This window comes from Anser cygnoides, chromosome 1 (genome assembly GCF_040182565.1).
Source record: "Anser cygnoides isolate HZ-2024a breed goose chromosome 1, Taihu_goose_T2T_genome, whole genome shotgun sequence".
Lineage (NCBI taxonomy): Eukaryota > Metazoa > Chordata > Aves > Anseriformes > Anatidae > Anser > Anser cygnoides.
The window spans coordinates 55,860,231-55,887,305 of record NC_089873.1 but is presented as its reverse complement, the minus strand read 5'-3'; the positions used below and the strand labels follow the sequence as shown (position 1 = coordinate 55,887,305).

Genomic DNA, 27,075 nt, shown 5'->3' with positions numbered 1-27,075 from the left:
CGTGCAGCATTTCCATTACACCTCCAGCTCCAGAGCTGCTCTTGCATTAAGGACGCGCAGGGTTAAAAGGATGCTCCCCACCATCAGGGGTTGTTCAGGGACCTTTGGGATTGCCTTGGCCAGGATTTGCCCATGGGGGACCCCAAAGAACTGGGGCCACCCCTACGACCTTCCCTTGTTTTGACCTGCTAAAAATGAGGGACCTGGTCCGGATGAAGGGCTGGGGTCCCCCATGTACAACGGAGAGGCCGCGTCCCCGCCAGCTGCAGGAGGTGCGCGGGTGATGGGCTCAGATAAGACAGCCAATTTTCAGCTGGCTCCAGCAAGGTGAAGCCTTTTGTCCTCCTCCCTGCCCAGGCACTGCGCTGCCCTGATAACTGCTGCCTCTCTTTTGGAGGCTCCACGGGGAAGGAGCGGGGCTCGGAGATGCTCTTGGCACCCCCCCACACCTCTCTGTTTTCTCCAGTTGGCGGGCGAGCCCGGGTGCTGCTGGCGGTTTAAAGCCTGGATGCAAATAAAACCAGATGGGGCCTTATCTCCCTGCGCCTGAGTGCCTACGTGCAGGCAGCCAGCAACGGCGCTTCATTTCCCGCTCAGAAAACGCAGGGTGCTTCGCCCGGTCAGGGTGTCACGGAGAGGCCAGAGAATCCCCTACCAGGGTCCCCTTTTCCTTTCCCTACGCCTGCGTGTCCCTGGCTGGTGGCACAAATCCACCCAGGTGCCATCAGTGTTGTAGGAGGGTGTTCAGCACGTATCGGATGTGACGAGATGTTTCGAGCTGCCGGGTTTCATCCCCCAGCACTACATGTCTGTGGGCAACCAGATGTTTTTCAGACAGGAGGAGGAAAACATCACCTGAATCCTCCAGGAAGGCGACGGTCACAGCCACGTTTAATCTCCCGGGGGCAGCTGAATGTAGACCCAGCTGGGAAGCGATGGCTGATGAGAATTCATGTCCCTGCTCTGTCCCCCAGCAAAGAGTTGTCTGTCCCCAAAACAGGGGACAGCCTTTTGTTTGTGACCCTGCGTGAGGGATGAGATGATATCCCCAAAGCCCCTTGGTGAGGAGCAGATGGGACAGAGGAGTGGGGACAGAGGCATTGGACCACAGGGTACAGCTGCCAAACCTATTTTTGAGCCTTTTTGCAGGGAAAAAGTACCCCCCACAACCCCTTTGAGTGCCATGAGGACAGCGGGCGGTGTGACAGGGAGCCATCACCCACCCCAGGGTGACACCATAGTGACTTGGGGCAGAGGGAAGGGAGAGACGCCTAGTGTCCCTCCTTGTCTGCCTAGTGCCCCCTTCTTTATCCCCTGATGTTCCTCCCCATGTCTCTCCTTGTCCCCTAAAATTCCTCTGTATGTCCTTGCCATGTCCCTCCTTGTCCCCCCCCACTTTCCCTCCCCGTCCCCTCAGTGTCCCCATAAAGCATTCCTCCCTGTCCCCTGATATCCCTCCCAGTGCCTTTGTCCCATCCAGTGTCCCCCCCAGAGTGCTCCTTGTCCCTACGGTGTCCCTCCCCATCCCCTGGTGTCCACCCCAGTGTCCCTCCCTGTCCCCACGGTGTCCCTCCCTGTCCCCACGGTGTCCCTCCTTTTCCCCACGGCATCCCTCTCTGTCCCCACGGTGTCCCTCCCTGTCCCCACCACGTCCCTCCCTGTCTGCCCAGTGCACCCCAGTGAGCCGGGGCGGGGCGGGACGGGACGGGGGGGGGACACGGGGGACAGGCAGTCCTCACCGCCGTCCGCACCACACCCTTAAATGTGGGGCAGCCGCGGGTGCGCCCGCAGAGGCGGCAGAGGTGGCAGAAGTAGCAGCACGGCGTCCCGTGTTGCCCGCGGCTCCTGTTTTTAGCCTGCCCCGGTGCCCCCACCGCGGGTGGCCGACTAGGTCCCGGTTTCCACTGCAGCACCGGGAGAAGCGCTGGCCATGACGGACAGCCCGATCCCGGCCCCGGCCCCGGCCGCCAAGCCCAAACGGGCGAGGGCACCTCGGAAGCCGGCGTCCCACCCTACCTACTCGGAGATGATCGCGGCGGCCATCCGAGCCGACAAGAGCCGCGGCGGCTCCTCCCGGCAGTCCATCCAGAAGTACGTGAAGAGCCACTACAAGGTGGGCCAGCACGCCGACCTCCAGATCAAGCTCGCCATCCGGCGCCTGCTCACCACCGGCGTCCTCAAGCAGACCAAAGGGGTCGGGGCCTCCGGCTCCTTCCGTCTGGCCAAGGGAGACAAGGCCAAGAGGTCCCCGGCTGGGAGGAAGAAGAAGAAGAAGGCTGCCAGAAAGTCCACGTCGCCCAAGAAGGCGGCGAGGCCCAGGAAAGCCAGGTCACCGGCGAAGAAGCCCAAAGCCGCTGCCAGGAAAGCCAGGAAGAAGTCGAGGGCCAGTCCCAAGAAAGCCAAGAAGCCAAAGACTGTTAAGGCCAAGTCGCTGAAGACATCCAAGCCCAAGAAGGCAAGGCGGTCGAAACCCAGAGCCAAATCCGGCGCCCGGAAATCACCCAAAAAGAAGTGAGAAGTCTGGAGGCCTTTGTCCAGACTCTCCCCGTTGGTTTCTGTAAATAGCTTTTGCCTTTATTTTTACCTCTTACTATTGCATTTTGTAACGAATCGATCTATTTCTGTCTGGAAACAGCTAAAATAAGGCAATTAATGAAAGAAAAAAAAAAAAAAAAAGGAACATCTTCAGCATGAAGAGTTCCCATTTTTAAGAGCTGCTGGTCTGGGTTTTTATTTCGTCTTCCAAGCTTTGTGTGTCTCTTTTCTTAACGTCTGGGCTGCTGGCTGTGTGCTGAGAGCGCGGGTGACCCCGTGCGTCTGCTGGGGCCGGGCAGGACTTCAATTCCTGCGGGTCTGGGAGGGTTGTGGTGAGCAGGCTGAGGACTTGGAGGGAGGGAGGACAGCCCGACAAGAGCCGCAGCCCTTCCAGGAGGAGGAAAATGGGTTCCCCGCTCCCTTCCTGCCCCACGTCCCAGTCAGCCCGCCACCCAGCGGGTGAGGGCTGGAGATAACGGCGCAGACGGGTGGTGGCAGGGACCATTGGGGTGTGGGGATGGGCAAGGCCCCGCTGTCACCAGGGCCTTGGCACAGCCCCAGGGCCGGCCCGGCCCCACAGCGTCCCTCCCCGCGGGGCTGGCAGGAAGCTCATGGGACGGCCCTACTGCCCTGCCGGGTCTGAGAGCCGTGGGTAGGATCTGCCCAAATGATCCCAAATCATACCGGCTGGGAACTCCTTGGACATCAGGATCCACCATCACCTGGGCGAGCAACCTGAGGCTTGCTGTGCCTAAATCCCTTGGTCCTAGGGTCTTCATGCTCCTGGTTGTTCGTTCCCAGATCCACTGGCCTGATGATCCTAAATTACTCAGGTAGATGGTGCGCGAGCCTCTTAGCCTTAGAAGACCCCAGTACAGCACCCTGTAGCTCAGGTTACTGAAATCCTTGGCCTGGAGGCACATGGACCCTTTTGGGCTCTTGTTCTTAAGACCATTGGATCAAAGGCCTCCAGACCACCTATGCTGAAGATCCAAATTCCCTTTCAAGAGTTAGGTCCCCAATCCTTCTGGACATGAGGGGCCACAGGATCCCCAATCAGCTACAGTGGAGGACAGAGGTACCTGACCCAGCTGGGATTCTGGTGTCTAAACCCATTGGGCCTGTGGATCACAAATCCCTTTGGCCAAAGGCAGTCAGATTCCTTGAGCTCGAGCACCTGATCTTCAGCTAGTAGGTCCTAAACCTCTCAGACCACAGGATTCTCAGTCTTCTCAGCTGGATACACCCAAACTCATCGGGCTAATCCCACAGGCCCTTAGCTCATTGTCCCCTTTGCTGGACACCCATAAATCCCTAAATTCCTTTGGTTCCTAAACCATGCGGATGGGCTTTATTTAAAATCCTTCAGACTTCGGCAAGTCCAACTCACATGTGTCAAGGTGCCTAAATCCCTTGGGCCAGAGCCTCCTCCCCATATCACCTGGGCCAAAAGGCCTCCACACCTCTCAAAGGGGGTGTCCAAGCCTGTTCAGCCCCAGGCATCCAAAATCCCCTCCTCTCCAGGATCCAAACCCTGTGGTTAAGAAGCAAAATCGCTCAGGAGCAAAATGTCCCACCACTTTGAGCTGGGCACTCCTGACCCCAATAGCCTGCAGGACCCCAGTTCACTGGGCTGGAGGCTCCTGGAGTTCTTTGGGGTGCTGACAGCCTGGGACATACTGGGGACCTCCCAGCAAGATCTGCAGGCTGCAAAGGCCAGGGGGAATGGGGGCAGCAGCCTGGGGAAGCGGATGCTCCCACACCAGGGTGCAAAGTACAGGCTGGGCTGCTGGTGGCCATCCCAGCCATGGCCTGGGGACAGCCCAGGGTGTCTCTGCCCTCTGGCACGGGGTGGCTGCTCCTGGCATGCAGCCCCAGGGGTAAAGCCGTGCTTTGGACACGAGCCACTCTCCAAGATCCTGCGCACAGCACCTGCAGCCCCAGCACATCGCACCCTTGCCTGCTCACACCACCACCCCCGACCGATAAAGGGACATTTGCTCTTCGCAGTCCCTTGGCCCAGAGCCTTTTGGCTGCCCTTGAGAGGAGCCCGCTCCGATTGGGAGCGGGAGCCAACGCCTGCTTCATGGGGTGCCCAGTGCCGCACCGGGACCCGGTGCCACGATCCCACCAGCCACACTGCGGGGCCATCCCCACCCCGACACACCCCAAAATGGGGCGGGCAGCGGGGCAGTCCCTTGGGCTCCCCAAACTCTGGGGTGCCGACCCACCTGGGGCACCAAACCGTGGGCTGCCTTCCCTTCCCTTCCCTTCCCTTCCCTTCCCTTCCCTTCCCTTCCCTTCCCTTCCCTTCCCTTCCCTTCCCTTCCCTTCCCTCCCTCCCCTCCCCTCCCCTCCCCTCCCCTCCCCTCCCCTCCCTCCCATTGGCCCTGCAGGCACCTCCCCCAGCGGCTCGGGCTCGGGGATGTGGCTCCGGGCGGCGGCGCGGGCGGCCGGGGCCGGGGCCGGGGCCGGGGGCTCCCGGTCGGCTTCGGGGGCGGCGGCGGCGCAGCTCCGGCGGCGGCTGGAGGGGGAGCTGGAGGGGATCCGCGGCGCCGGCACCTGGAAGAGCGAGAGGGTCATCGCCTCCCCGCAGGGCCCCCACCTCCGCCTGGCTGGCGGCGGCGGCGCCGGTGAGTGCGGGGGTCCCCGGGGGGGTGTCCCCCGGGGGTCCCCGGTGCCCGTCGCGGTGGCGGAGCTGATGGCCCTAACGCGTGCCCCGCAGGGATCCTCAACTTCTGCGCCAACAACTACCTGGGGCTGTCCAGCCACCCGCAGGTGATCCGCGCCGCCGTGCGAGCCCTCGAGGAGTTCGGCGCCGGCCTCAGCTCCGTGCGCTTCATCTGCGGCACGCAGGTACCGGGCACCGGGCTGCTTCTTCGGCAGCAGGGTACGGGAAAGGTTCCCCTTCTCTCATCCATTTCTAATCCTGGAAATGAGCCGGCTTAAACCATTCCCTCCCTGGAGAGGAGAAGAATCAAAATCCCCCCTGCATTCAGAAAGCAGATGCCGTTCTCCACCCCTCCCAGCACTCAGGGTTGCAGCCAGGCCCGCTTAAAAATCCTAAACTTCAACCATCTCAGTCAAACCTACCCCGATTTATCCCCCCTGCATCCCTCTCAGAGCCCCAGCAGGTTAAACACAGAAAACCCGCAGCTGCTGCCTCGTGGCTGGGAGGCTGGAGTCTCCCTGCTGGGTTTTTGGCATCCAAGCCGATCACTGTGGTTTTAGGGCCCATTAACTTCTCCCCCACATAAACCTTTCCTGGATAGAACACGTCTGTTCTCTCCCTTCACAGAATGCACCCATCAGCAGCGGGCAAGCAAGAACTCGCGCTGCCCAAGCGCTGATGCTCGCTTTTTCTTCTCAGAGCATACACAAGGACCTGGAGGAGAAGATCGCGCGCTTCCACCAGAGGGAGGACGCCATCCTCTACGCCAGCTGCTTCGACGCAAACGCCGGCATCTTTGAGGTTTGTAGTGCTTGGCAAAGAAGAGGGGAAGGACAGCAAAGAGCCTGCCGCGTCCTGCAGAGGTTCCCTGGTGGAGAGCCCAGGCCTGGTGCCCTTGGCCGTGTGGAGCTGTTTACTCAGCCCTCAGAAAACCAGGGGATAAGGGAGCTGGGCAGGAAAGTGGAAAATTTAGCAGCGCCAGGAGCGACGTGGCAGCTACAGTCAAATGCAGCTTTGTCCTCCGCACCGGGACGGGCTGCCTGATTCGGGTGAGGTGGCACCCTGCAGCGGAGGCTCATCCCGTCTGTTTGGCACGGACAGGCTCTGCTCACCCCGGAGGACGCAGTGCTGTCCGACGAGCTGAACCATGCCTCCATCATCGACGGCATCCGCCTGTGCAAGGCGAACAAGTACCGCTACAAGCACATGGACATGCAGGACCTGGAGGCCAAGCTGCAGGACGCGCAGGTACGGGGCTGCGCTCCCACCCCAAGGCTCCCACGTGTCTGGGCAGTAACCAGCCCTGAAGGGTTTGGCCTTTTCCCGTGCCATGGGCATCCTTTTTTTGCTGTTTGGCATGGATAAGCTGTGTGGAGATGCAGCTGGCTGCAACACAACTCCCTGTCTCTGTTAGATGTACCCATTCCCTACAGCAGGTGGGACGAGGGCTGGGTCCCTTCTCCAGCCCCGTTCCTCAGGGTGACGTCCTCGCAGCGTGCCACTCTTCCTTCCGGCAGAAACACCGCCTGCGGCTGGTGGCCACCGATGGTGCCTTCTCCATGGACGGTGACATCGCGCCCCTGCGGGAGATCTGCCAGCTGGCCCAGAAGTATGACGCCCTGGTTTTCATCGACGAATGCCATGCCACAGGGTTCCTCGGGCCCAACGGCCGGTAAGGGGTCGTTTCAGCCTCGTGGAAGGCCCCCTTGGGTCTTGGGGGTTTTGTGTCATTGCCTGGCCACCGGCCTGGTGGTGCTTTGTTTCCCTCGAGGTGCCAGGTGTAGAGCAGTTTCCCTGGTACGCGCTGGCACAGGTCCTAACGTGACATTCCTTTTTCTGCAGGGGTACTGATGAGCTCCTGGGAGTGATGGACAAGGTCACCATCATCAACTCCACCCTGGGAAAAGCTCTTGGAGGAGCTGCAGGTGAAGGCATTTCCTTGCCCATGCCCTAAAGTGCTCCACAGCATCGCTTTGACGTTGCCTTCATCTGTCTAAAAACAACAAACGCATGCTCTCCTTGTCCTGCTGGTGGCACGAGGCTCGGTTTGGGACCCTGCCACAGGACCAAGGGTGCCTTACCCATTCCTCTTCCCTGCCTCCGCAGGTGGGTACACGACGGGCCCCAAACCCCTCATCGATCTGCTCCGCCAGCGCTCCCGCCCGTACCTCTTCTCCAACAGCCTGCCCCCCGCCGTGGTGGGCTGCGCCTCCAAGGCCCTGGACCTGCTCATGGAGAGCAACGCCATCGCCCAGTCCATGGCCGCCAAGACCCAGCGGTGAGGGGCCATGTCTCTGCTCCCCTCTGGCCCCGGGTGGGGTGGGAGCACAGGAAGGGGCTCGTTGGGAGCGAGTTGTGTGTGTGTTCACCCTCTGCTGACAGCCGTGAGGCACTTCGCAGTCACGGCTGGAGGCCCTCAGGGGAAGGAGATGTGAACCAGAATCACACCTGGCCCTCAGTGGCCTGATCTCCCAGGGAAAACACAGCAATGGTCCCCCAGGACAGGGATGACAAATTTTTACTCCTCCTCTCGTTCTCCTCACCAGCTTCAGAAGCAAGATGATGGCAGCCGGCTTCACCATCTCAGGGAAAGACCATCCCATCTGTCCCGTCATGCTCGGGGACGCCCGGCTGGCTGCAGTGATGGCTGAGGACATGCTGAGCAGAGGTGAGCGGGGCAGGGAGCTCTGGCTGCAGGCGCATGCCTCGACGGAATCGACGTCTGATGGTGCCACCACCACCATCTCTCCTCCAGAGAGATTCCTGCATGAAATCTGCTAGTTCTGTACCCTCCAGCTGCAAATATCCTCTTGGTCCTTCCCAGAGGAGAGGGGATTTTTCATTAGTCCATCAGAGCTCAGAAGCAGGTACCCCTTGAAATCCAGCTTGGAAATGTTTGCTGAGATTGAAGAGGGGGAGCCAGGAGCCTTTCTGTCACCCACTGCCACCTCAGGCTTCCCTCCTGGCCAGCTCCAGCTCTCCGTGCTCTTTCTCCCCAGGTATTTATGTCATTGGCTTCAGCTACCCCGTGGTCCCCAAGGGGAAAGCCCGCATCCGGGTCCAGATTTCGGCTGTGCACAGCGACGAGGACATCGACCGCTGCGTGGAGGCCTTCACCGAGGTGGGACGGAAACACGGAGCGCTGCCTTGAGGGGCCACCAGATGCGTCCCTCGGTGCCTTTCCTGCCCGTGACCAACACAAGTGCCTGTGCTGGGGGGGGAAGGCTCGAGCACCGTGCTGCTGGATGCGGGACCTCGAGGCATACGGCCTGTGGAAGGCTCTGGCTGTTGCGGTGCACTGGCAGCAGCCCCTGTGTCATTAAAGGTTTCCTGCAGTGCAGTGGGTAGATGTCCGGCTCTTGCTTTCTCGTCTGGGAGCTGTGGTTTCTCAGGCTGTGCATCAGCCCTTGGCAACCCGTGCCACCAGCAGCCAATTTGGGAAAGAGGGCAGAGGCTGGCCCCAGCACCACTGCTCCTTGCTCCCTGGCTTGCTTGGTGCCTGAGATCAGCCCTACAACTTTACCCTCACCGCAGGGCTCCCACCCCAGCCCCGAGAGCTGCATCTCGCCCCACGTGGCACAAGCCCAGGAGATGGGCGAGAGGGCATGCATCTGAGCGGGTGACAGCAACCTGCAATTTCCCTCCATCAAGTGCAATTTTCACACGGCAGAGAACACACAGCAGGCTGGCATCTCTGCATTTGTTCCTCCGAGCCCTGCCAAGGTGGTGATTTAGCACTCGAGCAGGCACACGCCGAGTCCTGGGCATCACAGGATGGCTTTGTTCAAATTGCCTCTGCTCCAACCGTGTGTCATGCAGCCTCCCTCCTGTGTCCTTGCACGCACATGTACACTCCCCATCCTCCTCGTCTCCTCTGGATACCCCAACCTCTCCCCTCCGTCCCCGCTGCCTCTCAGCTGCTTCAAGGCCGAGCTGTGCAGCAGGCTGCGGTCTGCGCGGCGCCGGGAGCTGCAGCGCCAGGGAGGCGGGCGGGTCAGGGCACAGAGCGCCGCGATTGAATAACGCAGCCGCTGCCGACCGCAGGAGGTGCAAGAACGTTTCGTTCCCAGGCGAATCCTCCAGCTCTTTATTTTCTTCAAGGCTTCCTGACGGAGGTCTGATCTGCGGCTGTTTATGGCTTTTAGCCCAGAAAGCAGAGGACTTTTTGCTCGTTAGGACGCAAAGGCAGGAGGTGCTGCCTTTCCAGGCTGTAGTTCCCAGCCCGACCCATCCCAGGTGGGCCCACCCCAGTTGGGACCCGATGCTGGTCCGTCCCCATCTCGAGCCACCACCCTGCAGGCAATGTGGGGTAGGTGTGGGCTCACCTATCTCTCCCGTTGTGCGTTAAGCTACCAGAGCGCCCCATCCCATCCAGTCCCCATACAAACAAGGACACTTCCAGCCCTGGATTCCTGCCTTCTCCACTTCCACCCACCCTCATGAACAACCCTCACCGTGCTGTCACACCTCAGTCCCAAACCTGCCTCTCTTCCAGCCCTTCTCCATGCTGCAATGTCCACCTTGAAGTTCAACCCACACCCCCCCACACTTCTTCCCCACACCTCAGCCCCACTTCCACCACCCTCAGTCCCCTGTGCACAGGGATGCCAGGGAGTAATCCACCCCGCATCCTTTGCCCCAGATAAACACCCAGGGGCGGCCCGCTTGGCTTTTGGCATTTTATTTTCTCCTGCTCCCCAGCCCCTCAGCGGCAGGAGCACTTGCAGGCGACCACCACGGGGTAGGGGATCTGGCGCCAGGCGCAGTGCGGGGGGCCGGGGGGCCGCGGGGCCCAGCAGTGCCAGGCCAGCAGCTTGAGGTGGGTGAGCTGGGCAGGACGGCAGGCCATGCCGGGGGGCCAGGAGCAGCCGGAGGGGTCGGGCTGGCAGGCGGTATGGCGCACCCAGCGGGGCCAGAAGACGGGCCCTAGGTCCACCCAGGTGGAGGTGAGGCGGCAAGCGGCCCACTCCACCAGCCACTGCCGCAGGCGCCGTGCCACGGCGGTGGGCAGCTCGGGGGGCAGCCCGGGCACGGGGGGCAGCAGGGTGGGCAGCTCCAGCCCCTCGGCCTCGCGCCACAGCTTGCGGCGGTACCGCCCGGCGCCCTCCGCCAGCTCCCGGCTCAGGGCCTCCAGGTCCTCGGTGGCGGCGGTGCCGTTGCGACCCGCCGGCTCCTCGGCCGACATCCAGAAGGAGTCGAAGGCCGAGCCCAGCAGCCGGCGAAGCCGTCCGAGCCGTAGATGGCGGGGCTTGGGCGCGTAGCGGTAGTCCTCGGGGGAGAGCGAGAGGCTGTAGGGCCGCACCGGGGCCGAGGGGCGGCCGCGCAGCAGGCGGGCAGCGGGGTCTGCGGTGCCGGGCGGCGGTGGCGGGTCTCGAGGGTCCTCCGGCGGCGGCGGTGCCAGGCCTGAGGCACCCGGCGGCGGCAGCGGCAGCAGGCAGAGGAGGAGGAGGAAGAGGAGGAGGAGGAGGAGGCAGCGGCAGGGGCCCTGCATGGCGAGCGGTGCTGTGGGCTGTGGCCGCGTCCCCCGGGTTATCGCCGCGTCCCGAGCGCGGCCTTCCCCTTTTCCCTGGTTGCAGATGCTGATACCCGGCTGCCCGCCCGCCTGCCCGGGGACATCCTGCTCCCTGCAGACATCGGGGGGGCAGCGGGGGCCTCCCACTGGGCTGAGGTGCAGCGGGTGGGGTGAATGTGGGCAGGGGCAGCGGGACCCTCACCTCTGCCTCTTTTCCCCCGAACCGCCCGCACCCGTGCTGCCCCAGGGAGAGGAGGCTGCCACAGAGGGGAAGGGTCCAGCACCTCCTCCTCCTCCACATCCTGCCCACTCCTGTGCTTGAAGAGGCATCCGGGACCTTCCCAGCAAAGGGGAGCTGCTGGATTCTGAGTCTTGCTCAGAAAGGACCCCAAGCCATGCTCGGCCCTGGTGGTCCTGGAGGTCTGCAGGGCGTGTGTTGCACCCTGGGGCTGGATTCAGTGGAGGATGGCTGTGTGGGTCGCAGTTGCTTCTTGTCACATCAGCCGGAGCACATGCTGTCCTGCAGGGTGATAACGGAGCTGGATGTCTGGTGGGGCCGTCCCTGGACTGCTTGTCCTCCCTCCCCGGGGAGGGGAATGCTGGTGAGAGGTCAGACCTGCGCTGGACAGAAAACAAAAGCCTGCTTTGCCCTCCGTCTCCAGGTCTGACGCTGGGTGCGATTTGATCTGGTCTGCACAACAAGCACTTTTTGCCATGCTGCTAGCAATTAATAACAGCTAGAAATAGCAACTAATTGCTCGTGCTCCAGAGGTTTTAGCCCCATACGCTGAGGACAAGGTAAGGGTCAGGCATGGCGGGACATCCACGTTCCCTGGAGGTGTTGGGAAGTACCTCCCGAACACACAGAGGTGACGGGGCTGCAGGACCCTGTCCTGCCTCTCCCAGCAAGGAGCAGCACCCTTGTTCTCTGCTGTCCCCTCCTTGTGGGAGCAGGGAAGCTGCTGAACCCACAGGAAAGCTGGGCAGAGAGGAGTTAACTCCAAACCCAACAACAGGGAGAGGGGAAAAAAATAAAACAGAGAGAGATCAATGGATCAGCAGCAAGAGCAGAGGGAGGGAAAAGGGGGAGACAGAGAGAGAGCGAGCGTGCGAGGAGCTCCAGGAGGAGAGAGACGAGTGCGGGAGTGAGGAGGAGAAGAGAGCAGAGCTGGCGGCTGGCGGGGAGTGCTGGGGCACTGGGCAGGGGTGACGGCGCTGCTCAAACTGTCCTTGTCCCACGTGGACGAGGGGCTGCCTCCTCCTCGCCACCGCTGCCCAGGCTCTCCTGGAGGTTTCCCCTGAGCAAGCAGAGAAGCTGAAGGCCCTTTCTCGCAAAGGTGAGTGCCAGCTTCACGAGCCTCAGGGCTCCCTGAGCAGGGATGAGCGTGTGCCCACAGCTCCTCGCAACCTACGTGCGAGGTGTGGGCCCAGAGGGACACCGCGGTCTTCTGCTCATGCAAGAAGGTCCCACGGGGCCAGGATGGAGGAGCTGGGCCATCAGCAGTAGGACAGAGGGGAGCTCAGAGCCAGGGATGAGTTTCCAGCACAGTACAGAGGGTGATGTGAAGGAGAAGTGGCATGAGAAGAGAGATGGGGGAGCACGGGGTGAAAGAGCTCGCACGACCCCAAAAGAGTTAATTGCATGTCAACAGTTGCTAGATAACAGTGTCTTTCCTTCTTGGTTGCTGCTCAGCGAAGGACAATTTGTTCTAATGATAGAACAATAAAGCGAAGGCTCATTAGAAGATAGGGTATTTGCACTCCCTGCCTGAGCACGGTGTTACTCAGTGCTGGAGGAAGTTTGGCAGCAAATGTCAGCACCTCGCTGCTCCTCGAGCTTTGGGATAAATCACTCCTTTGTGATGACTATCGGGTTGTGTTTCAATGTCCCCCCCCCATCCTCTCCCACATCACAGGGGGGGGATGCTTGGCAGCCCAGAGCTGCGCAAAGAGCAGAGATGAGAGAGCACAAGTGAGCCCTGCCAGCAGGCAAGGACAAGATAAGACCCAGCAACCCAATTTTCCTTTCCTGCCCTTCTATCAGGTCAGCAATACCCCAAACCCGCAGATCAAATGCGTCCCACCTGCGCTTTTCAGAGACCTGTTGAACTCTGATCTGAAAGCACATTAAAGGCGATACAGCACAGTGCAGGGTGCTGCTGCTGGGGGGTGTTCCTTCTCCATGTCCTCGCGGCCCTGGCCAAGCCTGGTTGAACGTCAGCCGGAATGAAGACTTGCCAAAGCAAGAAATCCCGAAGGGTTTAAAAGCAGCTTTGGGATTGTAGGAGAAATGTAGGTGAGCTGGTGGGAGAAAGGACACTGTGTTGGGGACGTGAATCCAGGCTGTCTCTCTCTCTGCTCACAGGGCCCCGCTGTCGGATGGGGAGATGCCAGGGGGCTGGAACGCCTCCTCCGACAGCCCGGAGCTGCGAGCTGCAGGGATCATCGTGCCCATCATCTTCTCCCTCATCTTTCTTCTGGGCACCGTGGGGAATGGGCTGGTGCTGGCCGTGCTGCTACGGAATGGCCAAGTGAAGTATAACACCACCAACCTCTTCATCCTCAACCTGGCCATGGCCGACCTGTGCTTCATTGTCTGCTGTGTCCCCTTCCAGGCCACCATTTACACCCTGGACGGGTGGCTCTTCGGGGCCTTTGCCTGCAAGGCCGTGCATTTTCTGATCTACCTCACCATGTACGCCAGCAGCTTCACCCTGGCTGCGGTCTCCATTGACAGGCAAGTGTCCCCTCCCATCTCCGTCCCTCAGATCAGGGACAATGTGTTTGCCACTCTCGAGCTAAGGGGTGAGAGAAAGACCAGTCCCTACCTTGTTGAATGTCCTGTAAAGAGCAAATAGGGTCTCCCTAGAGGCAGGGCCAGCAGATCCAGCTTCTCACTGTTACTCCACATCTCCCCGTGCCTTCTCCCAGCACCCAGCCAAGCTCTCAGCCATATTACCCAGCCCTTTCTCTTTCTCACCTGAGCAGGAGGAGTGCAAGCATGCTCTGAGGCTTGGTGTCCACCATACAAAACCAAGAGTGCTAAAACCCAGGGAAACAACGCACCAGAGGAGAAACAGGGAGCCCTCTGTGTCCTTCTCCTGCCCTCTTCCCTGGTTCAAGAGGCACGTTGCCTGCCCCTCCTGAGCTAGCACAGGGTGATGGAGATTCCCAGCTCCATGTTGGGATGATCCCATTAGCTATGTGAGTTCACCATAACCCTCCCTCATGAAAGGTGGGGAAGAGGAGAAATGGGAGGCTACATGGGAAAGGCTTCACAGATGTCAGCTCCGTGGGCAGGAGGGCAACGAGATATCTCACCCACATTATGCTTGGTCTCTCCTTCCCCTCCCCACCAGGTACCTGGCCATCCGCTATCCACTGAAGTCCCGGGATCTCCGCACCACCCGAAACGCAGGAGTGGCCATCATAGTGATCTGGTCGCTGTCCCTGCTCTTTGCAGGGCCTTACCTCAGTTACTACCAGATTGTCCATTACCACGGGGTGCCCATCTGCGTCCCCATCTGGGAGGACCAGCGCCGAAAGATTCTGGACATCCTCACGTTTGTCTTTGGATACCTCTTACCCGTGACTGTGGTGAGCCTGGCATACGCCAGGACCATCAAGTTCCTGTGGACCTCTGTAGACCCCATTGAAAGGATCTCAGAGTCCCGTAAGGCCAAGCGTAAGGTCACCAAGATGATTGTGGCTGTCGCCATCCTATTCTGCCTCTGTTGGCTTCCCCACCATCTGGTCATCCTGTGCTTCTGGTTTGGCCACTTTCCCTTCAACAGAGCCACGTATGCCTGCCGCCTGGCTTCCCACTGCCTTTCGTACGCCAATTCCTGCCTCAACCCCATCGTCTATGCCCTCATCTCCAAACATTTCCGAAAGCGTTTCAAGCAGGTCTTCACCTGCCTCTTCTTCCAGAACAAGAACAGGAAGAAGAAGAAGAGAGTTGGAAATAAAGTCCACGTGGTCAACGTGGGCAAAGGTTTCACCAACAGCACCAGAGGCTTCTATGGAGGCAACACGGAGGTGACCCAGGTCGCACGGGAGAACACCAGGAGGAGGGACACTGAAGGTGCCAACCATGCCAGAGCACGGACTCACCAGCTGCAAGATGCCATGGTCTCTGCTCAGAAGGAACTGCTGGAGGAGGAAAGCTTGGTAATAGCTGGCAATCTCCTAGCCATGACCCCTCCGAGAAGATCTCAGGAGTGTCTGACTGTTCACTACAAATGAGCAAAGGAAAGGAACATGTTTTCCAGCCAGTGAGTAAACACTTCATTCCCAAGCAGGCAGAATAATGAGGGGCACAGCCAAGCTGAAAGCCCCTGTGGTAATGGTCAACCGGTTGTTCAAACTCACCTCCACTTACTGGACCGCTTGTCTAGGAATGGCACAATCCACCATACAAATGCAGAAGAGAGGGACACGTTAATGTGATGCCGCTTCCCATGGGCCAGGTCCTGGTCCACTTCCCCTTCTCTAGCCCTTGCATCCAGAACAGAGAGGGCCTTCAAAATGCTTTCTCATGTAAAAAAGTCAGCCATCTGTGTCAACAGCTTGATTATACAACCTCTGCAGCACTCACTACTCGTACCCTGATGATTTACGCCATGGCAGGTGAAGAGTGGAAAGGCTTGTGTGCTGACATATCTGCGTGCCCTTCTTGGGGCTTCTCTGAAGTTCAAGGAAGAAAGGACAGGCCTCTTCCCTTGACCCTGCTCCACCAGAAGTACTTGCTGTAGGATGTCTCCTAGAGGTCTGTCCCTCACTTCTTCCTAAACAAACCCCACAACTCCTCCTCCCACCATGTTGTTCTACCTGGTTCATCCCTCTGCTTACTTTCTGTCTGCCTTTTGCAAATTCCTGAAGGATTGCTGCCTTATCTTTGATATTTGTTCATCATGAGGAGTTTCATCCCTTCCTTCTGGGGCTGAACGACCTGTTGCTCTCTGAGCAGTGATGTTATTTGGTAGGATTAGCTCCATGTGCGTGGTTTACTGACTTGGCAAGACACCTTTTTCCATGTAATGACAATTGTGGTGGCACCCATGTGCACTTAGTTCAACCTTTTCTCCTCAGTGCCCCTTCCAACCTAGTGAAGGGGGCTTCCAGGAGAACGCGAGGCCTACACCAGTCGGTGGGCTGGGACATCTTCCACAACGGTCATCACTGTGGGATTGCTGTGGGACCCATGTCCTCCTGGGAGCAAAACTTACCCCTGCTTTGTTCCCTGTTGGCCACTCTGCCCTGAACAACCACAGAGGAGACTTTGTTTGTGGGAGCAGTTGAATGACACCCCACGGGGTGGCCGAGCATCCCTGCGGCCTGACCGTGGGACAGATGTAAAGTGCTTTGGGGTTATGGAGGACGAGAAACCACGTTCACCAGAGGGTGCTGGAATTTCTCTCCCTTGACCCAAGTAAACCCTGGTTATTTCCTTTGCCTGCTGCATTTGACATGTGCTGGACACAGTCTCTGCCCGGCGCAGGGCTCTGCAGCATGGGCTGATGGAGGCTGGTGATGGAGGTGGATGAGACAGCTTTGCCATGGGGACATGGCTCTGTGATGTACTTGGCTTGTGAGTGCAAGTGGTCCAGGTCCTCCTTCATTTACCAGCACAGACAAGCTCTGGGAAAGGCCATGGAAGGAAGTCCATGGTGAGAGATGAAAGAGAAATCTCTGTTAGCATCACACTTTCTGATCACATCCCAGGGGCTTTGCTTTCCTCCAGGATAGGCAAAGATCATCGGGCCCATGCTTTATCCCCACTGAGATGGTTTTCTCTGGGCAGTGAAAGAGAATTCTCTCATCCAAACCCACAAAGCTGAGATCAAGCACTGCAGAGCTCAACAACCACCTCCAAAATCCCACAGCCAGACCTCAGATGCCTTATCTGCAAAGCGTTAAACCTGCCACTGTTCCAGCTCAATATTTACAGTAAATATTGCATGCTTGCAACAGCCCTCGTTTTCCTTAATTGCAGATGGCATTTGCTTAGTGCTGTGTGGCTCCTGAGCGTGTAACCTATAGGGTGAAGCAGATCTACACTGATAATGCCCTAAGAGCAGGTGAAAAAGAGAAAGCTTGGCAGAAAATGTCTAGTGAGGGCAGTGACACTGTGGGACATGCCAGAGTTTCGTGCTGGAGCTGACTGTTATGGCGTCAGTAGGTTTCAGAGTGAACATGCTTGCCCTGAAAGGGGCGGATGGAAAATCTTTCCTGACAGTTCACTTCTCGCTGCCCTGCTGCCCGCAGCCAGCACATGCATGGAGCTAACCCTCCCAGCAAAGCCCCCCAGTCTGATTTCCCAGGAGGAGACGCAGAGGCCAGGTGGTGCGGCAGACTGCAGGCTGGAAATCAGCGGGGACCGCGCTGCTCACTTTACAGCTAATTCAGACAGCGAGGGAGCCCCAGCTGGGAGAGAGGAGCCATTTACTGCCAGCCCACTGCCAAATGCCGGTGTGAGCCTGTGCCAAATGCAAAATCATTGGAGGCAGCACAGCCCCGTCAGTGGTGCCCCGAGCCCTGCACGGGCTGTGGAAATCCTGGTGTCCTTCCTTGCTCCTGTGTGTGGTGGGACCTTGGAGATGCAGCTGGAAGCTGCGGTCACAGGTGAGGAGATTTTGGCCCCGTCCCTGTCCTCCGACGCTTTCAGTGCCATGGGTGCTGTAGAGTGGGGATGAGGACACCTGGCAGCAATGGGAGCTGGGGGTCTGAAGGGCTCTGGTGCGTGCAAGATGCTGCAGACCTCGCAGCAGGGCTACAAACCCCCCCCCCCCCCTTTATCCCTCTTCTCTTCGCATCCCCTGCTTCTGCTTGCGTAAATCTCCCCTTATTGCTTTGTCCTGCCCACTCATCAAATTCCCAGGCGACGTGGCATTTCTAACCCTCGCTGACGCTGTTGTGCAGCTTGTTAGAGCTCAGCTGCAAGGACACCCCCTTCCCTGCACTGAGGTCAACTCTGTTGCTGCGCTGGGGATTATTCTTCTTTTCCCACTTAATTGTTTGATGTTGCTTTCTGCACCTCGAGCCTCCCTCGCCCTCCCATCCCCGTTCCCGATTCCTCTGTCTCCCTTTCTCTGTGGTGGCTGCTGCTCCTCTGGAAATATCTCCGGTGTTCCTTGGCCACCTCCCCAGGGGTTTGCTAGTCCTGCAGCTCGCTGCCACCATCCTTTGTGCGTGACACCGTGGCTGGCGGCCAGCTGGCATGTCACACCAGCCTCCAGGTACAAAAATCTGCAAAAATCTGCATCGTTTCCAGATGCGAGGGCCCACTTCACAGCCCAAAGCATACAAGAGAGGGAGAAGGGAACAGTGGTCAGGAACAGCGATGCTCCGATCCTGCTCCTCGTGGTCCCTGCTTGCAGAGGAAGCAGACCAGGTCAGGGCTGAGTGTTGCATATCGGGGCGAAGCCTAAATAACACAGGACAAAGAAGACAGGGGGAAAACCTGCGTGAGAAGGTTCATTTAGCCCAGCAAGCCCCTGCAAGCCCAGGCTCCCGTTCCTTAGCTCTCTGGGGCTGAGCCCCTGTTTTGGGGAGCACGTGAGCGGGAAGGGCAGACGCTGTGTCTGGCTTGGGGAGCTCCCATAGCCAGGAGGGAATTCCAGTCTGCCCAGTAACAGCACGCACGCTCCAACCGGTCCAACAGCTCAAAGCTAGGGGAGAAGAAAATGTGACTTATCCTTGATACCGAGCTGGCTGTAATTAAAGCTGAAGGAGCTTGATTGCTGTTCTGCACGCAGCCTCCCCGTCAGACTGATTAGCATTCGGCGGTCTCTGCTTCCAGCTTTTCACCTTAATTAATGATTACTTGCTTATATTTTCTTCCCTACTTGTCATCGCTCGGGCTGATGAGCTTGGCTTTAACCCTCTCAGGGCTGGCCACACCTGGGCAGTGGCTGAGCACAGCTCAGTGGGGCGGTGAGGGCAGGTCGGGCAGCTGCCTCTGCCATAAAAGCAGGCAAGGGACAGCTTTGGGGTGAGGCGACAGTCATGGGCAGCATGTCCTATAGGTTTTGTGCTGCTTCTGGTACCTGGGCCTTGCCCCAGTGAGCCCGTTAGCTATAGGAAACTCTGCTTATTTGCTTTTGGGTTTAGCCGCCTGTCTTCTGGTTCCTAATCCCTGACCGGGCTTAGCAGGCTGCCAGCTGATTATTTCAGCTCTTCTGCAAACCACATGGTATCTTCCCCACTCAAAGCTTTCAGGAAAAAAAAAAAAAAAAAAAAGAGAGAGAAAGAAAGAAAGAAAACAACAAATTAGTGCTATTTGCTGCATCATCTTCATCAGCTTCCTAATCAAAACTGCTGGCTCTTCCACCTAGCCATCCCCTGGGCCCTGAGCTGCTCGGGGCCGCTCTCCCACGCTGGCTGGGTGCAGTGCATGAGGAAGGCATCTTCCTGCCAGTACCTTTCCATGACAGAGGAGATGAAATCCAGCTTGCTCGCTGAATGAGCGGAGGAAGCAGATGAAAGGGTGGAAGGTTTGCTGGAGATGCTTCATGGGGCTTCCTTAGCAGCACGGAGGATAATTACCATGATGGATTTGGAGTCCGCTGGAAAGGTAAAAGCGGAGGAAGTAATGGTGTTCAGATGTTGACTCGATACCCTGGAGTTTAATTATTTCAACTGCTGAAGAGTGAAAGGTAACAGCTTCCTGATGCTCATGCATTACCGCAGCACACGCTTCGCGTTCACTAGCGTGGGTGAGCGGCTGCTTCAGAGCAAGGCCTTTTGCTTTGAAACGTCCACGCGGCTTTGTTGGGAGGCTTCGTACGGGGCTGTTGCTTCTGCCGTGGGTCCTCAGTGACACGCAAGCAAGTTTCAAGTTGTCACTTGCTTGAATGAGCCAGAACCTCAGCCTGGCTGGTTTTATTATCTTACAGCACAAGCGCTTCACGCGGGGCTGAGGGGCTGGTGGGGTCGCTGTTGGGGTCAGCGGCTGGGGATTCAGCACGTCGTGGCGGAGCCGTGCTCTGAATGAGGAGGGGAATTGGAGTGCATTCGGAGGCCAGGCAGTGGTGAGGGGGGAGCAGGGCTTTGGGTCAAGTCCTGTCTGCCAGAGCCTGCTGGCAGCCTGGCGCCACGGCCCTGAGGAGGAGGATGGGCACCGCCACTCGAGAAAGGCCTGAAAGGTGGTGCCTGTCAGTGTAACGCAAGGGAAAAATGGAGGTTGGACCGAGTTTAATGGCAAAATAAACAGCAGAGTGAAGCCCTGTGCTGTTGTTTTCATCATTACAGTAGCAGACACGTCTGGGGAATGTGGGAAGCTGCCACCAGCCTCACACCTATGGGCTGCGCAGGCAAATCCATGGCCAGGGTGCAAGGGCACGGGGAAAAGCTGCTGGGTGAGGCTCAAAACTCTGTGCCAGGAGCAGAAGGAAAAACGGATGGAGCCCGGGAGCAGCACCCAGCACAGTGTGAAGCCACGCTCGCTTTCTCCCCCCAAACCTCTTCTTTCCCTCCCCAGCACCTAACTCCCTTCTGAGACTGAGCTGCGGAGCATGGCCAGCTGACCCAACAAATTGAGTGTGGTGATTCCTCTATATTTTTCTCCCCACTGAAAATCAGATCCCATTTTCTTTATCTGTTACCGCTGAAGCAGCAGCGAAGCCAGCGACGAGGCTGCTCTTAGTTGCCTCAGCTCATTGTGCCAGCCTCCAGGGGCCTGCCAGTGCTGCCTCACCTCCCACGGAGGCAGCGGTGCTGTGAAAGGCAAGGCAAAAACACTCCAGGCTGGCTGCAGCACCCTCACCTTTCCGCTCCGAGCATACAGTCGGGAGCAGTTATGGAAAACTCCAGCACCAGGCAAAACAAAGGCCTGAAGAGCTGTGGACAACGAGGTCCTGAGTGCTCGGGCTAAAAGCTTAGCGCTGGATCTCCGCTAAGTGAATTCCCCGTCGGGTGGAAAGCTTCCAAGCCGCGTCTAGTTTGCAGACGCCATCAGCAGCCAAGGTAACTGCAGCGATAAGAGCAGCTCATCCGCCTGCTCTGCGGGCACCTTAATGGTCTCCTCAGCAACAAGGCTGTTGAGCGCAGAAGCGGTGGCGGCCGGGTGAACGTGGTCACCGAGCCTAGGCTGAGGTGGGAGGAAGCACGACCGGGACAGGCCGGACACCCAGGTCACCCGCTCCTCTCACAGGGACCTCTGTGTGAAGTCTCTGCCCTGCCCCATGTCCTCCCTAGCACCTAATTAATCCCTTCGCCCTCTTCACAGCACGGACATTTCACTTGGCACAGGGCAAGGCCTGAGTTCTGCTGCCTCCTCCCCACCAGCTCCGTACTGATGCAGGAGCGCAGACTGGGCAAAGCTGCTTTTCCTCGTTGCACAGCATGCCATCTTCCACCTTGAAGCAATCCCCCTGGGATTTTCTTCCCTCTGTTTGTACAGTTTCGCAGCAACTAACTAGATTTAAAGTTTGGATTCCTTGACTGTGGGAGTCAAGATCGGAAAGCGAGCCAGCAGCCGTGTACCTTGGTCTGCAAACAGACCGCTGTTTGAATTCAAACAATTTTGCGTTGTCACTTCTGATTTCAATACCAGGTTCGAAAGCAGCAGTTACAGAGCCTGGTGCTGTGCCTGGGGCCGGGAGCATAGGTAAAGAGGAATGAGCCGCTCCGAAAAGAGAGAACTGGCTGTGGAGTCCAAAAAACGCTCACAGGATTTTATTGAAGTTCAAAATACAAAAAGGTCAGATTGTCTCCCACCCCCTCCGTATCCGTCCCTTCCAGCATATCCTAACAAAGTAACGTTATTCACAGTGACAGCTCCAGCCCTACCACAACGCTGTGCCTTAACCGTGGCTTCCAGCACCAGCGGATGACCCCGTCTAAAAGCAATGCGTATTCTGGTATCTCAGCTTTGAGGTCCTTTTCCTGGACAGGAGGCCAGGTGTTAGAGAAGATGTCTCTGAGGAATGCTCCAGGCTGCGGCCGTTACCCAGTTAAGCTGAATCCCAAGAACAGACACTCCAAACCAGCACTCCCCAAGCTGTGGGGTGGGTATTGCTACCAGCACACCTCCTCATTTAGGTGTGCTGCACAGGTGGGAACTATCGGGCATCTTCTCGTCACCCTGCTGCTGTCCGTGCCCTACCTGCGAGATTTCACGCATCTCTGCTTCAAAACAAATCAACCCATGTCTTCATTACTAACCACAGCGGGGCAGAGCAGCAAGGGCAATTCCCTGCATCCTTCATAGCGGCACCACCCTGGGCAGAAGTCTCACCTTATTCCTCAAAATGAACTTCAGGCCCGGGAGCAGCGTGTCTCTACGACCAGCAAGCCTGGGTGTCAGCTCTGGGTTTGGGTTAAATCCACCTTCACCCCAGCCCGACAACATGGCTGAATACACAGCAGCTCCTCTTGCTGCTGGACCTCCTGCCCGAGACTGCCAGCAGCAGGAAACAGAAAAGTCAGTTACACTGGGTTTTTGTTGTTTTGGTTTGGCTTCGTTTTGATTTTTTTACAAGATGCAGACGGCTGCCTAAAACCGCGCTAATATTAAGTCATCCCCTAAACCTTATCTTTGCATCGGGGCAACCCTGACCTGCTAATTGTCTACCTGGGTAACTTTCACAAGTGATTCACTCTGGTATTTAAGCATTAACTTTCAGCAGTGATTTATAAACCGTGCCCAGAGGAACCTGCTAGTTTGATTAAAAGCTTTGTATCCCAATCGCAACCGGCCAGATTCTCTGCCCTCTGACTGCAGGCTCTGGGGACAGTCAGGATTAAGCTTGGGTGCGCGTTTCTGAAGGCAGTATGTTTGCTCAGCTGCTACCATGCAGAATAAAGTGCACGTAATTCTCACAGCACAAAGCCTTCTGTCGTCCGAGGCACCCGCTTCCCGCCCCCCCATGCTGTTTGGTACTGCGGTGGTGGCAAAAGAAGCCTGTTCCAGGCAGGTCTGTGACGGTGGCCAGCAGCTGAGTGAGGTGGCCAGCAGTGAGCTGAGCTGGCTGGTGACTGCCCGCGGCATCAGCCCCGACCTGCATTGAGCTAAGTGCTTAGGACAAGGCAGACTACCTCCGAGAGGGGTATCCTATTCAGTGCCAGCCCATCTGACAAAAAGAACAACTCCTTTTTTTTTTTTTTCTTCCCCAAAAGTCTCAGCTGCAGAACTCTGCTGTCCAAACCCCATTGCCTCCCCACGAGGCAGGCATGGGGACAGTCTGAGCACCAGCCAGAGCACGGATCTGGCAGGCACGGCCAGGGGCGGCAACGTTCATTCATCAGTCTGCAAAGCGCGCCTTCTTCTCTAAGGCTTCTCCTTCTGGGTCAGAGACGTGGGTCGGAAGCCCGTTACCTCTTCTCCATCTTCTGCATCTGCAGGCTGAGTGACGTGAAGCTGGCGAGGAGGTCCGTAACCTCATCCACCTGCCAGAAGAATACAGCTGGACATCAGGCACGGGAATGCAGCTGCCCGCCACCCCAGAGAAAAACCCCGCGCAGCAGGGACTACGGATCCACAGGAACGCCCGTGCTGAGCGACTGGCTCCACAATCGTGCAGGAGGACTTCTGTCCTCACGCTCAAACAAGCCCTAAACTAAGGCAAAGGAGGTTTTCCCCCCTCCTCAGGAGACTGATGCTTGACCTCCACCTCGTCTAACCAGCCCTTAAAATAGAAGCGCGTTGGTGCACTACTCAGAACTCAACAGTGAGTATCTCGGCCACGGCCTCTAAGCCTGTTTTCGAGGGCCAATCTTCTCTACCAGAAAAAGAAAAGAAAACAAAATAAAGCCAACCAAGCGGGTAAAATAAAGGCACCGAAACCCTGTGCGTTTGTGCTGCCTCCTGGCCTTAAAACGCCTGTGCACTCAGCACGCCTGGCTTCCAGCTTCTCTGCGGAGCTGCTGGACTCCCTGATGCCTTCTGCATTTTGAATTCCAGCCAAAGCAGTACCACAAGTCACCACATAACTTGGCCACATCACCCAGCGCGAGCAGGAACACGTCCACAAGCCCGTCTTTAAAGTTCCCTTGCTCACGCAGTAACTCTCTTGAACGCAGAAGCCACAACACAAGACGGTGAGTCACGGTAGCCCGACGCTGCCTACCTGCTCCTTTGTGCTGGTCATCTGTAACTTCGAGCAGAGGTCGTCCAGCTGTTCCTTCTGCTCATGCCTCCCCAGGCGGTCCAGGTATTCCCGCAACATCTGGATAATCTGAAACCACCAGGGAGGAGAGGCGACCGTCAGACAGCCACATCAGGCTGGGATGTTTTAGCAGGAAGAGCAGTTAAAATTCAGAGCAGTGGTTGGAAAAAGGAAGGTCTCCGAAAACAGAAGGAAGAAGTCAAACTCTCCCCAGAGCAGCTAGAAGACTAGAGACAGGTATTTCAAACAGCTGCTAAATATGTGACCTGTAGCCCGCAGGAGGCTGCCGGCGGCTGCAGCACCTCACCAGGATGTGGGGCCGCTTCTTTTACCTGTTTCACTTCGAGGCGTACAGCCTCCAGGCTGTGGGAGAGCCCTTCCTGCAGGATGTTGAGCTTCGATTTAGCGAGGTGCAGCGGGGTTCTGCCAGCTCGATCCAAGGCGTCAACTCTGGCCCCTGCAGGAGCGGGGACAGAAAGCGAGGTCTGTCTTAAAGACTCAGTGTTCCCGGGGAATGTCAACAGGGCAGGGGCAGGCTGTGGTTGTTAGAGGGGAAACGTTACCTCCGCGCAGCAGCGTGGTGATGACAGGAACGTGGTTCGTGCAGGCAGCTGGGGAGGGAAAACAGGACACACAACTCAGAGGTACTAGCAAACAACGAAATTCCTGCCGCTTTCCCAAGGCTCTTTGCCGTGAGAAAGAGGAAGAGCCCCACCGTTAAGTGTAACCTCACGCTCAAGCCTGGATACTCTCTCTGGAACAGATCTCATGCTCCTTGGGGCCGGCAGAGGCAGGGAAATGGGATTTCTCTAAATCTGACCCTAAACCCTCATGAGGGATGAAGGTACTGAATGCAAAGAATCCCCCTGAAGTTCTTAAAGCTGGGGATGCATACTGTGATGCACAGGATAGAAGATGCAAAGGAAGGATAGCGACGCAGTGCTCACCTCCCCTCCCCGCACGCAGAGCCGAGCTGCGTGGCACTTACCCAGGTGCAAGGGAGTGTTCCCCAGCCCGTCCCTCTGGTTTGGGTCAGCGCCGTGGTCCAGAAGCAGTTGCACTGGGAACAACGAAACAGAGCCACGTCAGTCCCTTCCCTCTGCCCCGCTGAACAAACCTCGCTGCTGAAGGCAGCCTCGTTTGGCAGCACACGGCGTGCCACCGGTCCGCAGCTGCATGAGGGGTGCTTCTCTCAGCTCTCCAGCTCCCTCCCTCCCGGAGAGAAAGGACTGGGGCCAAGGACATCCCTCCTTCTGCACCAGCGCAGCCCTACAGCTGGGAGCTGCTGCTGCTCCCACCCCAGCACGGGGATTGCAAGTCCCACAGCTGGAGTTCAGCTGGCGACTTTGCCACAAAACACACGGAACCGGCAATTTCCATCACGCGCTGCACCAAAAGAAAGAACATCCCCCAAAAGCGACCCCTCCCCACTCACCGATGTGGTCGTTGCCGTTGCAGGAGGCGAAGTGCAGGGCTGTCCGGCCTTTGTCGTCTGCAGCGCAGGGGTCGGCTCCATCCTCCAGGAGTTGCTGCACTGACAGCGCCAAGGAGAAGAAGGACGCAGGTGAGTTGAGGGGGGCACCTGACCAGAAAGGGGTGACGCCACCCGCTCTTCTGCAGCTAAACATGGACTTTGCACGCCGTCAGCTGGGCGTGAGCCAGCTCCAGCAAGCATCCAGGCTCAGCAGAACCAGCAACACGCCCTCCTCCCCTGCTACAGCCTCTGTCAGCTCGCACGCACTGCCTTAAAAGACAGCCCAACGGCTGTAATGGCTAATGCTCAAGATCTGTCTAGCCAAATATTCAGGCTCCAAGAACAATCAGCAGCAAATGGAGTATAAAATGATGCCAAGGATGCGAGGCTAGCTCTCACAGCCTTGAGTCATCTGTATCTCAGGCACTTCCCAAGCCAGAAATAGCAACGTGTGGTCAACAGCCCTCCACGGGCTGTCTTCACAGATTTCTGCAGTCGTTTTTTGCATCTGCATGAACTTTGCCCATCAGTGTGGACCCACGGTGACAAGTTTCACAGCGTAACTCCACCCAGTGAGGAAAAACTACCTCTTCGCATCTGTTTTGAACAGGTCACTTCCTGGGTTCACCTGCAGCTCCTAGTTTTTGCCCTAAGAGTGGCGGCTACTGACTGGTAGCCCTAGTTTTTGCCCTACAAGTGGCAGTATGAATAAGATAAGAGATAAGTTAAGAGATGATGTATGGAAGTGAGCTAACGAACAGCCCCGGTAGCCTTATCATCATCTACTTGCAGTTGTTCCCCTTGCTCTTCCACCCAGCTGCTTCTCCAGCAGAGCTGCCTACTTTTCCTCAAGCTGTGGGGTACACGGAACACCTCAGGATTATAAACAGGGGAAACGGCGTATCAAGTACAGGTCCAGAACTAAAGTGAAAGAAACAGGATTTTCATAAAGCCTGACTCTTTCAGTCTTCATTTTGACTCGGTGACTGAAACCAAGCTACGTCCTTCCTGCCCTGACAGAGCTCACAGGTCGCTGTACCCCTCAGTTTGTGATGCCGGGCATATTTTGGAGTTGAAGGGTGCCCGACAACCCCCCGTCTGACATTTCAGGCGCTCCCACACGCCAGCTCAGCTTCCAGCTCCCTTCACAGCAGGGCCTGGCGCGCAGTTCGGCCGAGGGAACAGCACAGAGCAGGCCAGGCGATGACAAGGGGCCGATCGATCAGCGCCACGCTGCCTTATGCAGCCCGGCGCCTCACCTGTATCCAAATCGTTCCCGTTGGCGGCTTCGCGCAGCCTCTTCAGCGCTGTGGAGAGAAGCCGGCCGTTACCGTGCAGGCCCGGGGGGGGAAGGCCGGGAAGCTCCCCCCGGGCCCGCCGCAGACCCCCCTCCGCTCCCCTCCCGGCCCCCCTCACCGTGGCTCTCCTTGCCCGTAGGCCCCAGGCGGCGGTGGAGGCGGGCGGCCCTGCGCAGGCGGCGGGCCGGGATCTTGCCGGCGGGCTCGTCCCGCTGCCACAGGACGTGCAGGCAGCCCAGCGGGCCGCCCCCCGCCGCCGCCGCCGCCGCCGCCGCCGGGCCCAGCCCCGGGCCTGGCCCCGCTGCCGGCCCCGAGCCGCCGCCGCCGCCGCCGCCCTCCTCCATCCCCTCACGGAGCGGGCCGGGCCGCCGGGGGGCGGGACTAGCCCGTCGCCATGGCAACGGCTCGGCTCGGCCAATCGGAGGCGCAGCACGCTCCGGGTGCAGCCGCGGAGGCGGGAGCTGGGAGTGGATGAT

At 58.2% G+C, this 27,075-nt stretch overlaps 5 protein-coding genes and 1 long non-coding RNA gene across 8 annotated transcripts; 4 read left to right on the top strand and 2 right to left on the bottom strand.

The window, feature by feature from the left end:
- The first annotated feature begins 1,731 nt into the window (after positions 1-1,731).
- On the top strand, positions 1,732-2,713 carry H1-0 (H1.0 linker histone). Its single transcript, XM_013180831.3, has one exon. It carries the CDS (start codon positions 1,931-1,933, stop codon positions 2,513-2,515), a length of 585 nt encoding a protein of 194 aa, XP_013036285.2. The 5' UTR covers positions 1,732-1,930; the 3' UTR covers positions 2,516-2,713.
- A 2,215-nt stretch (positions 2,714-4,928) lies between these two features.
- GCAT (glycine C-acetyltransferase) lies at positions 4,929-8,546 on the top strand. Its single transcript, XM_048048282.2, has 9 exons — positions 4,929-5,168; positions 5,261-5,391; positions 5,906-6,007; positions 6,308-6,454; positions 6,724-6,878; positions 7,049-7,131; positions 7,313-7,484; positions 7,753-7,874; positions 8,206-8,546. Exons 1-9 carry the CDS (start codon positions 4,961-4,963, stop codon positions 8,355-8,357), a joined length of 1,272 nt encoding a protein of 423 aa, XP_047904239.2. The 5' UTR covers positions 4,929-4,960; the 3' UTR covers positions 8,358-8,546.
- Positions 8,547-9,871: 1,325 nt separating this feature from the next.
- On the bottom strand, positions 9,872-11,351 carry LOC125180089 (noggin-like). The gene has a single exon (XM_048048202.2). The coding sequence runs from the start codon at positions 10,695-10,697 to the stop codon at positions 9,912-9,914; it is 786 nt and encodes a 261-aa protein (XP_047904159.2). The 5' UTR covers positions 10,698-11,351; the 3' UTR covers positions 9,872-9,911.
- Positions 9,889-16,082, top strand: GALR3 (galanin receptor 3). Of its 3 annotated transcripts, XM_048048201.2 has the most exons (4): positions 11,740-12,055; positions 13,084-13,249; positions 13,334-13,455; positions 14,078-16,082. In XM_048048201.2, the coding sequence occupies exons 2-4, from the start codon at positions 13,106-13,108 to the stop codon at positions 14,961-14,963; spliced, it is 1,152 nt and encodes a 383-aa protein (XP_047904158.1). In that variant the 5' UTR covers positions 11,740-12,055; positions 13,084-13,105; the 3' UTR covers positions 14,964-16,082. The 3 variants fall into 3 exon arrangements, with proteins under 3 accessions (XP_066852535.1, XP_047904158.1, XP_047904155.1); XM_066996434.1 differs by lacking the exon at positions 11,740-12,055 and adding an exon at positions 9,889-10,025 and having other exon boundaries at positions 13,084-13,455; XM_048048198.2 differs by having other exon boundaries at positions 13,084-13,455.
- Positions 16,083-16,672: 590 nt separating this feature from the next.
- Positions 16,673-19,945, top strand: LOC125180091 (uncharacterized). The gene is made up of 2 exons (XR_007158335.2): positions 16,673-17,342; positions 19,055-19,945. It is a non-coding gene; the product is annotated as an uncharacterized lncRNA (long non-coding RNA).
- A 1,435-nt stretch (positions 19,946-21,380) lies between these two features.
- ANKRD54 (ankyrin repeat domain 54) lies at positions 21,381-26,960 on the bottom strand. Its single transcript, XM_066996439.1, has 8 exons — positions 26,718-26,960; positions 26,561-26,608; positions 25,263-25,361; positions 24,816-24,887; positions 24,391-24,438; positions 24,160-24,284; positions 23,789-23,896; positions 21,381-23,108 (listed from the first exon to the last, which is right to left on the bottom strand). Exons 1-8 carry the CDS (start codon positions 26,941-26,943, stop codon positions 23,034-23,036), a joined length of 801 nt encoding a protein of 266 aa, XP_066852540.1. The 5' UTR covers positions 26,944-26,960; the 3' UTR covers positions 21,381-23,033.
- Between the last annotated feature and the right edge of the window lie 115 nt (positions 26,961-27,075).